The 11,790-nt window shown below is 33.4% G+C and overlaps 1 protein-coding gene across 4 annotated transcripts in view; it reads left to right on the top strand.

Moving 5' to 3' along the window:
- LOC149794559 (sodium/potassium-transporting ATPase subunit alpha-like) overlaps positions 1-5,617 on the top strand; it is a 107,878-nt gene extending 102,261 nt beyond the window's left edge. For all 4 annotated transcript variants that reach the window (XM_089968832.1, XM_089968830.1, XM_089968831.1 and 1 more), the window contains one exon: positions 1,079-5,617. In XM_089968832.1, coding sequence (XP_089824958.1) covers positions 1,079-1,202 — 124 coding nt within the window. In that variant the 3' untranslated portion in view covers positions 1,203-5,617. The remainder of the gene's footprint in view (positions 1-1,078) is intronic.
- Positions 5,618-11,790: the final 6,173 nt, after the last annotated feature.

The following is an 11,790-nucleotide window of genomic DNA, read 5'->3' on the forward strand; positions in this document are numbered from 1 at the left end:
AATTGCTAACTATTGTTTCATGCATTTCATTTATTGCCCTATTTGTTGGCAAGAAAGTGTTGAGCATGCTTGTTTATTGCGTCATGACTTGATTTGTAGGCAGGGCTATACTAAGCATAATGCTTTTTTATTGCATCATGACTTGATTTGTAGGCAGGGCTATACTAAGCATAATGCTTGTTTATTGCATCATGACTTGATTGTAGGCAGGACTATAATAAGCATATTGCTTGTTTATTGCATCATGACTTGATTTGTAGACAGGGCTATACTAAGCATAATGCTTGTTTATTGCATCATGACTTGTTTTGTAGGCAAGACTAGACTAAGCATAATGCTTGTTTATTACATCATGACTTGATTTGTAGACAGGACTATACTAAGCGTAATGCTTGTTTATTGCATCATGACTTGATTTGTAGGCAGGGCTATATTAAGCATAATGCTTGTTTATTGCATCATGACTTGATTTATAGATAGGACTATACTAATCATAATGCTTTTTTATTGCATCATGACTTGATTTGTAGGCAAGACTAGACTAAGCTTAATGCTTGTTTATTGCATTATGACTTGATTTGTAGACAGGACTATATTAAGCATAATGCTTGTTTATTGCATTATGATTTGATTTGTAGGCAGGGATATACTAAGCATAATGCTTGTTTATTGCATTATGATTTGATTTGTAGACATGGCTATACTAAGCATAATGCTTGTTTATTGCCTCATGACTTGATTTGTAGACAGGGATATTCTAAGCATAATGCTTTTTTATTGCCTCATGACTTGATTTGTAGGCAGGGATATACTAAGCGTAATGCTTGTTTATTGCATCATGATTTGATTTGTAGGCAGGGCTATACTAAGCATAATTCTTGTTTATTGCCTCATGACTTGATTTGTAGGCAGGGCTATACTAAGCATAATGCTTGTTTATTGGATCATGACTTGATTTGTAGACAGGACTATACTAAGCATACTGCTTGTTTACAATGACATATTTTGGGTTGCAAATTAGTACCAAAAAATGTGTTCAAGTTTATTACGTGTACCATATTCATTTTTTGTCTTGCAGGGCAACTTGGTGGTTCGTAGCTTTCCCCTTCAGTTTGCTGATCCTTGTCTATGATGAGTGCCGAAAACTTATATTACGTCACTCAAAACCAGGAGGATTTGTAGAGAGAGAAACATATTATTAATAGGAGCTATGCATTTACACTTGGCATTGTTTGATAGATTTCTTTATTCATACTTTCCAAATATTTGTATGCGTCCACATTTACATGCATTTTATGAACATGTGTTAGATACAAAAGAGAGATATATTGGTAATGTTGTTTTTATTATTTTTAAATTCAATTCCAACTCCTGTTAATATTGATACCATAAAATGTTTTATGAAGTTTTGAAATTTTAGTAAGGTTTGTGATGTTTTTATATCTAAAACTTAAAGTTATAATCTGCAACAGCCATAATTTATACTGAGGTAAGAGTTATTTACCATCATGGAACACATAGCAAGGGAGTATAAAAAGCAAATTCTTCACAGTAACTACAATCCTAACATTTGCACTCATTTATGAAGTAGAGTTTCCATGTAAATTGTGGTATCATCATGTTAACCTAAATCTTGTGGCCACATTTAAAGCAGCTTGGCATTGATGACAACTTTTTGCAACCTTTTCCCTGTAAGTTTTTGTAAACACAGTTATTTTATGGCTTTCACAAACAACTTTTGAGAAGTACCGTCAGTAAATTTGATTGGCACAGAATACCAGGTTGACTCGATACATATTGGCTATATTGTTTCCAGGTTTTGTGTATCATGTACAGATTGTTCACAATAATACATAATACTTGAAGCATTCATCTATGATAAAATTTGTGTGGTTTATTAACCATCAGACTTGGTGTGATATCTTATCTCAGGAGAGAATTATAGGTTACTGCATTTGTATGGGAAAATATGAACAAGTTTTTTGGATAGAATACTGCACGACCTTGGGAGTGCAGTATATCCATCCAACAAAACAAGTTCATATTTTCCCATATAAATGCAGTAACCTTTTTATTATATGCTCATTTTCCTAATCTACCTAAGGCTTAATTATATCAACAAAATACACTATTATACATTTCGAAATTGTAATTACACAACAACAATATTATTACTGCACACATAACTCTGCCCAGATAAATTTGAACTTTGTCGCATGCTTGACATAAGTTTTGAAAGAAAATTGCGTGTCTAGTTAAAATTGAAATTTGGAGTCATATTGTGAATGAATGTGCATTGCAACAACTTTTCCATTTGATCTGTAATGAATAGATTTTGTTATTTTTTTCGATTCTACGAAGTTTCATGATTATGGACTAGATTTTTATGCAACAATTCCACATGAAATACATCAGATTGAAGAAGCTAGGGAGAAGCGTGTTGACATCTGCAAATGTGTTTCTATTTCTGTCATTGAATGTTTGATATAATGTGGGAAAAATATGAAGTCTTTCAATTGCAATTATCAAAAATGCTATGGAATTTAATGCTTATTTCATTTTTTAAATGCATTAAGGAGGATGTAATTGCACTTACCATCGAAATTACAGTACAATTTCGAAATGTGTAATCAAGATTGAGAAACTATGACATGGCTCATGTAATTCAGATTTGCAGAACTAAGAAAGTACATTTTGAGGAAATTCAGGATGTAAAACTGTAAGTATATTTTTTTGCCATTCTTATCATCAGCTAAAGAAGACAGTATAGGACTTGTCACATGTATGTTGTTTGTAAGGACTTTTTCTTGCGTGGACCTTTTCTTGCGTCTGTTGTATACTGTAGCTAGCCTAAATCCGAAACATTGTATCAATGCGGAATGTGCCAAAGTAGCTGGTATATGGCAGTCCACGAAACATATGTTCTAGTTCAAATTTAAACAACCGGGAGTGTACATGATTTGTTTACAGATCAAAAGTGCTGGCGTCTGCGTCCATTGTTTGTTTTCAATAGAAAGTAGTTCCTTTATGCACGTGAATGCTATATGTGTATAGGTGCACAGGTTCAGTATTGGGTAATACTGCATGATTCTGACAATGTAAAGTTAACGCAGGGGAAAATGAGCATATAATAATGTTTGTTCTTGCTTAATGGCAATGTTCAGGGTTCCTATTTATGAGTGGGGTTTTTTTCTTTATTTTCCATTTTAGTTTTTTTATCAGTATCAGTATTTTATCAGTATCATATTAGCCATACCTGTCAACTTTTCAGAAGTCAAGTAGGGAGATTGAATGAAAAAACGGGGAGATTGGAACCTAAAATTGGGAGGTTTTCACTGCATTTTTTAAGCCTCCTTTTCACTAAATATTGACCAATCTACTGGGTCCAACATGCATGAAATTCTCAAAGGATGTGCTGTTTCTTCCATTGATCCACCTTATTTTCCCCCAGGACATATCTTTTCATATTCTGGTCTGCTGTGGCCAAACTGCACAATAGCTAAAGATTAGTCTTAAGTAAACAAGCAAGAAAGCCAGTGTGACTAATCATTACAATTATCTTGTGAAAAGGACTGGCCCTCCAACATAATTGATAGAAACCGTGTTCTATAGTGTGTGTTAAGTAAGCACCAGCAATTGATTGGCAAATAAATGATGTCCTATTTTGTTGTAACTAGCTGTGCCTAAATATGCAGTCTCAAGCAACCATACTTGTGGCAACTATTTTTCCCACATTTTATATTATTTCCTTCTTCTCAACTCAAAAGGCATTTAACATTTATTCTGAATTAGTTTTTTGAGAAAACATATGCTGCTTGGTATGTTTCTTATTCCTTTTAATTTAGTGATGGTAATTAACATTTGTTTATATGGTATGCAAGGTGCTAACTCGTATAAGTTTCTTTGGTGGTAATGGAGATACTAGAGCATTAAGTGATCATTTTTGGGATTGAAACTAATTGCTGACAATTTTATTGTTTTGGTTTATTTTCTGATTTTAGTATTGTTATAGGATTATAACAGATTTGTAAATTTTTGTGAATAATTTTTAAACTTAACATTCTATTTACTGAAGAAGCAAATTATTTCTAGTGTGACACTAATTATTTTGTTACAATAATATTCATGGGTGATAAAATAGAACATGGCTTCTGTGGATTGCATGAGATATGTCTATTCATGCAGGACTTTTTTGAGAGAAATGAAAATCAACAGACATAATGAAATAGTCATGAGTTCTCAGCAAAAAGCGGGAGATATTATGAAATCTGGAGGTGGGCATGAAACGACCCCAGAAATTGAGATAGATTTTTCTCCCGGCATGAGAGTTGACAGATATAATCAGTTTTCAGTTTCAAGATTCTGTCAATATTTTTAAGTTTCTACTTCAGACATTGTTAGTGTAACTGTCCTGTAAATATATAATGTAACTTGTATAGAGCTCTGAAATTCTAATAGTCGAGATCAAGTTGACTCAGTAAGGTGGCTGTGTTGCTTCATTATTATGTCCAATTTCCACTATGTTGCTTCATTATTATGTCCAGTTTCCACTATGTTGCTTCATTATTATGTCCAGTTTCCACTATGTTGCTTCATTATTATGTCCAGTTTCCACTATGTTGCTTCATTATTATGTCCAGTTTCCATGTGTGTAGGTTTTGTATAGAATGTCAGCAGATTGTTCACATTCATTCATAATACTTGAAGCATTCATCTAGAATGAAATTATATGTAGTTTATTGGCCATTAGACTTAAGGTGATAGCTTATCTCAGGAGAGAATGTTTGTTTTTGTTTGATTCCAGTGTATAACCAGTTTTATCTTTCTTTTTCCTTTTTACCTTTTAATCAGCATCATATAAATATTCTTTCTTATGATTCTTTCATGATTTTAAAGATTCTGCTTCATATAGCCATAGAGTACATTATAGCCTCTATAAAAAATTTGACGATAATAGGATCATTTTAGTTTCTCTATTCAAGGTATTAATCAAGAAATTTGTTTTCAAAATATAAAGGAAACCAGTCATATGAAGATATTGCATGGGGACAGAATCTAGAAGCATGTACACATTTTGTTGTTGTATCACCACTTCATCCAAGCATGAATAAAGAGTAAGGAAAAAAAAATTGACCAGCGCATTTTTCCTTTGGAAAGTAGGTAATATTGCTGTTGGAACACATTGCAGGCTATATGATACAGAAGTAAATAATATGCTTTGCTGCAATACAACCAGTGTGCATTTTTCTTGAGGGATGTCATTATTATGCATCATTTGAAGGTATGATTCAAGGCACAAATGATAAACTTGGTTTTTAAATCTTAAAATTTAATGACAATAGATATTTTAGAATGAATTATGTCATTTTGACATTGTTATCTTAAAAGAAAAGAGTCTTTGCAATATGTGGTGCAATGTTTCTAGTATGTAAATAAAAATAGTCTGTGGTTATTGTCTGGCTGGTTTATCCACAATTCCATTTTTTTATATTTACATACTTTCTTTTTTTTTTTAGCAATTTTTACATTTAAATGGATTTACCATCTACTATATACAAATTGTAAAAGCTGGTTTTAAAATGGCTGACTAAAATAAAGTAACAACGATCACTCATCACATCAAGTTTGTGTTATTTATTTCTGTTCAGTTTTTGTCAAACTAAAATGGTTGGATAAAATTTTTTACTAGACTACTTAATGGCAGATAAGACGAGCTTATCTTGTGTTCATAGCATAGCATAAAAATGGCATCTATTTAAGTATGCTATACTTTTCATGAATTTATTCCTTTGGATAAAACAAGTCAGACTAATGTTTCACCTGTGAAACAGGCACAGGATTAATTTCAGGTCTGACTTTTAAGTCATCACTTGGTTGCACTAAAAGTCGTCCAGCAAAATTACTGAAATCTACACTTTAGGTCCAGGATAAAATTGTTGGTTAACGCCTGTCAAACACTGAATAATTGGCAGCTTATTGGTAATAGGTAGGAATACCACATTTGAGGGTACTTCTTTTTGAGGTATCGTACTCATCTGTATGATCAAGAGTTGATTATGCCAACCATGGAACTATGCTGTCTCTGTTAAATTTTTAATAACTATTTAGTGTGCAGTTTTTGCGAAGCCAAATTCGTTTTTAGTCATACACATTGTCAAGGTGTTCAGATTGTGTGCTCTTTTGAGTCATATTTTTAATTTTTATTGATCATGAAATTTTACAATGTAGAGGGGAGATATTTTACTATACTGGACACCATTATCAACGTATAGGTATCGGACCACTAATTATTTTATCGACAGGTAACCAGTCTGCTCGTGGAGGAATAAAAAGTAGAGTATTACATGTTTTGAGATACACCAGTTAGCTTATAAATAGATTTAATTTTTTCCAATATCTTAAATCTATGTGCTGTCATTTACAACAAAATATTTAATTTCCTGTGTTTAATTTTCCTACCATCAGTATAGCTTAAGCAGCATGAGGCATAAGAATATGCTGCAATACACACGTTTGAAAGGCTGGAAAAAAATTCTCAAGCTCTTATGAAAGAAAGCATGTGTGACATCCAATGAACAAATTTATGTTGTTTATACAATAACATTGTTCTATGGGAAATTAAATAGTAGTATGATTCCAATAAGGGTGGGATTAGTGTGTGTATTCATGACAACTATGTGCATCTCTGCTTTTCTTTCAGTGTCATTAGTTGCTTTATTAGAAATTACATTATGGTAGTCATTTCTTTAGAAATTTAGAGCTGGTACAAGTGTGTGATTTAGATTTTTAAAGTAGCTTTTAACGACTTGAGTCATATTGCTATGGTGTCTGCAGAGTGGCAGCTTAAAGTGATGTCAGGCACTTGGGCATCATGCCACATACACGTGGCATCATGTCCCACCCAGTTGCATTATCCTGACACCAGGCTGACCAGTCTTAACACTAGCCTGTTATGCTGAGTGCCAAGTGAGGCAACTTCTGATACCATTTTTATAAGTCTTGGGTATAACTTGGCTGGGGTTCAAACCCACGAATAAAAATGTATATAATTATGGAAGATGAACCTCACAAAGCTCAACAGCTGCCCAGTACTTACTATCTGGATCAATTTTCACATTTTTACATCCATGTGAGATTGGAGTTTAAGTACTAATAGACCTTCTAATTCTATTGGCCATGATTTTTCATCCATATCCATTAGAACAGTTTTCACTACAAGTATTGTAAACAGCTTCTTGATGTATGAAATTGACCATCGGGGTAGATTTTGGTTTTGGTTGCCACATTAATTTCCTCGTTATATTTTGTTATGCAGTATTTTGTACCAGAGTGCAACTCCTAAATTCACTGCGTTATTGCACATATCACTAGTGTATTAAAATACCAATAATATTTTTCATATCGCATCACAACAAATTTAATTTTTCTTGTTTCATCCCAGATCTTCACCATCTTTCCTGTTTGTCCTCTTATCACAGGACCTTGAAATTTATGAATGTATTAGCTTTATTGTCACACAGAATCTAATGTGTTGCAAAAAGTCAGTTCAGTGGTTTTGCAGAAGAATAAAACATTCATCAGATACACGAGAGGTATTGTAAAAAGAATTTGCTTAGAACCAGAGGACTGTGTCTGTCTCCACTTTAAAGGAGACCATTTAGATTTAGATAAATATTTGATACCTTTGTTTTCAAATATTTATCACCACAAGGGTCTCCAATATACGATTCTTTTGCCACTGAAGAGTTTTGTCAAAAGTTGTAGCTTCTTGTCCCGATTCTGTTCTCTTTTTGGCTGAGGACCCCTAGAGCATAACTAGTAACCTAAATGCATTTTTAGAAAATGATGCTGTTGATTCTATGTTAGGAACAAATTATTTCTATGAGCCAGAAAGAAAATTGAAAAGATTCTGTTGGTAATGCATTCGATATCTCACTGATTAACATACGTAATACATACTCTGTATATATCATAGATCGTAGAATGCACTAAGATCTCGAGAGATGTATTGCTAATGTTGGGGCTAGCATAACTGACTACATAATTGCTTCAACCACCCTCTTTTATTTTTGGTCTGGTTGTGAAATTGGCTCTTGGAGTGAAATCTGTACACTTCCCTCGCATGTGTGAATTCTCTTTTCCACTTGCCAACATTAGAAACATGCACATATCGGAAGAAAGGTATATTAGTCAAAGTTTTGACAGGTACAAATGGAAAATAGATTTATGTTCGAAAGTGTGAATCGCAGGAAAATAGAGAATTATAAGTATTAAAACAAAAAGGAATTAATAAAATCAAAGATGTCTCAAAGGCTTGGAAGCTGATTAAACAAACACATGCGCGCAAAGCGTACAGTAACGGCACGATCTCGTGCCATCAATGGTATGAGTACTTCAGATGGTTACCTATCGTAATGACTCAGAAATTAATCAGTTTTAGTCTTATGCCTGAAAGCCTGGATGATATTTTTGAAACTCCTATCTCTGAGGCTGAAGTTCTCAAAAGTATTGGATCCCTAAAATCAGGAAAGTCTGGTGGACCAGATGGAATAATAACCGAAATGAAAAAAGAAATCTAACCCAAATGTGTCCTTGTTTAGTCAAATTATTTAACGCATTTTTTTTTTTTTACACCGAGCACTTACGTAAATAATGGGGCGAAAGCATTATCTTCCCATAACAATTACAGGGATATCTCCCTCATTGGTATCTTGAATTTAAAAATTACCAATATTTTAAACCTACGCCTCATTAAGTGGTGCGAAGCTAATAAGCCACAAAATTGAAGAACTTAGGCGGGATTCCGCAAAGGCTACTCAGTAATATATATTTATTTAGCTTTAAGCAATGGTTCAGAAATATTTAAGTAAAAAAAAGAGGTCGTTGTTATCGTATTTTCCAAAACTTTTGACTATTGATCGTGTAAAATTACTGACTTGCTTAATCATAGAAAGGTATCGGTGGAAGGCCGTTTAAAGTTTGAGTCTCGATGTACACAAATCTCGGTTCGTGATTGCAGATGAAAGGGCAAGATACAGAATTATTCACCTGTAATATTGGCACCAGACAAGGCTATATATTAAGCCCTCTTCTGTTCAATCTATTTATAAATGATTTAGTATCAGGCCACTAACAAAACTGTCATATTGGTATCTTTATTACACAAGAAATATCTGACTTTATTGCGCTGTTGAATACTGATGACATCGCAAACTCTGCTGAAACAATCTGTTCTTTACAAAGGTAAATTAAGATTGTAGAGACATTTTGTGAAAATAGTGGAATGTGTGTTAATTTAAATGAAACTAAAAGTATTGTATTCAGAAACGGCGGGTTTCTGAGGAGTAACAAAAATTGTATAACGGTAAACAAGTCGAAACAATATCTAGGTATAAATACATGAGATTATATTTCACACCTACACTTATCTGGATCAAAGCAAAGCGAGAATTCGCAATTCAAGCAAACAAGTTTCTACATACAGTAAGCATTATTCAAAATAAGTTAGGCAAATTTTCCGTGAGAGAAACTTTCAAACTATTTGAGGCTATGATAGCATCTGTATTAACCAATACTGATAAAATTTGAGGGTATGAATATACACATACAAATGAAAACGTACATGATATTTTCTGCAATAGATTTATAATCCTCCTGAGACATACATACTCCCTTCTACCACGAGGAGAATGTGGAAGACTAACTCGATGTCATAATTATTATTATCATGAATGTATTAAGTATTGGATTCGGCTGATTAGAATCGATGATAACCAATATGCAAACCCATGTTTTATTATGCTGAAAAAAAAAATGGTTGAGTCGAGTAAAGTTTCATCCGTTTTGAAAGTTAAAGACATACTACTCAGACATGGATTTGGTTATAGTTTGTTCGCACAGGATGTAGGAGATAATAAAAAAAAAAGTATTTTTGCTGAATTTCAGTCAACGTCTTGAAGACAATTTAATTCGGGATTCGAATTCAGCCGTAAATAAATCACACAAGGCATATCACTTTAGTAAATTTTATTATACTTGTATCCGTTCAGTTTTATTCAACAATTTAACACTTAATTTACCCACTCATCTACAAAATGTATTAAGCAGACTCCATTGTAACACTCATAACTTAACTATAGAGGAATGACGTCATAATGACATTCCACCTCTCCAGAAAAAAGAGTCTATGTGTGATTGTGTGTGTGTGTGTGTGATTTGGATTTTTAACGTAGCTTTAACGATTTTTCAGTCATATCGATACGATGTGGCAGTTTATAGTGATGTATAGCACTAGGACATCATGCCACAGACAGGTATCATGATGTCCCACCCAGTCACATTATCCTGACACCAAGCCGACCAGTCCTAACACTAACTTCTTAATGCTGAGCGCTATGCGAGGCAGCTGTTAGTACCATTTTTATAGGTTTTTGACATGACTCAGCCGAGGTTCGAACCCACGACCTCCCGCATGCGAGGCCACCGGAGCGGTAAAAAAAACAAATCAGCGTATATGCATGTTATGTAATAAAAGACAAGACACATAGAAGATGAATATCACTTTGTTTTACAATGCTGTTTTTATGCTGATCTTAGAAACAGATTCATACCAAATTTTTTTAGCAAAACCCATGCACGTGAATAAATCTATTCTCAGATGAGGTTAAAGAACCATATCATAATATCTCAACTTGCACGGTTCGTATTTTCATTATTCCACAAAATAGATCAAATGTACATGTAATTATATTATTATTTTATTTTTTCTCGACCTGTATGGAAGATCACGACTATGTAGTTATATAATTCTAGTTCTGTTTCATCTTCCACATGTTTTTATGTTTTTCTTTCCTTCATCACTTACTGTGTTCAGTCTATTTATAATATGGCGTTCTACATCACCGCAATATCGTTATGTAACTGTATCACTTTGGGCCTATGGACCTACATTATCCAGAAGCTATTGTCGTTGTCATTGTCACATGATACACGGTGTTTTTAGAATGGCTTAATTTGTAATTTACTTTACAAATTTGCTGTGCCTTGGCATTAGATGGATTGTATAGGTTACCTCCCCTGATGTTTAAAATGGTTCAGTTATTTTGCAATTTTTAGTTTACAATTACAGACTCTATGAAGAACCCAGTCTCTCAGAACAAATGAGCTTTTATTCGATATATTATCCGCTGTATTATTGCTGATATTTTTTTATTAATATTCATTGTATGGGTTGCTGTTGTTTTTAATTTTGTTTACATTACAATAACTGCCTCATACAACTGTACATGCAGATTAAAAGCTTATGTTTTTTTGTAAGATTAAATAATGATGCATTTCTATTTACAACCTTTGTTCGGATTCCCTTCTTGCAGATCAGCTTATGAATCGTTGTTGTTAATCAGCCTTAGGAACTTGCATTGCACCAAAGCTCTGAGCAGCAACGTCTGAACCTGTTTTGTTTTAATCTTCAAGATTGTGTTTACCCTCCAAAATCTTTTATCTTGTTTGTAGTTATTGTACCATCCTTCTGTACATTTTATCACTTGTTACGCCCTTGTTATGAGCAATATTTCCTGGTTTGAAATTAAATTTGCTTCTATTAAAATAACCTTTGTTTTTCCTCTTTATTGTTGTCATTTTTGACATTGTAATATGACTGCAGTTTGACCCGAGTTTCAAACGCCTGGATGTAGTATCTGTTTTGTACAGTTATAAATTTTGTTTGCACCGTTTATACTATTTCTTTGTATCAAGGGGAGTCAGTAGTATCAGCTGTCAGTCTGGCCATAT

Source organism: Sinohyriopsis cumingii, chromosome 8 (genome assembly GCF_028554795.1).
Source record: "Sinohyriopsis cumingii isolate HCF-2022 chromosome 8, ASM2855479v2, whole genome shotgun sequence".
Lineage (NCBI taxonomy): Eukaryota > Metazoa > Mollusca > Bivalvia > Unionida > Unionidae > Sinohyriopsis > Sinohyriopsis cumingii.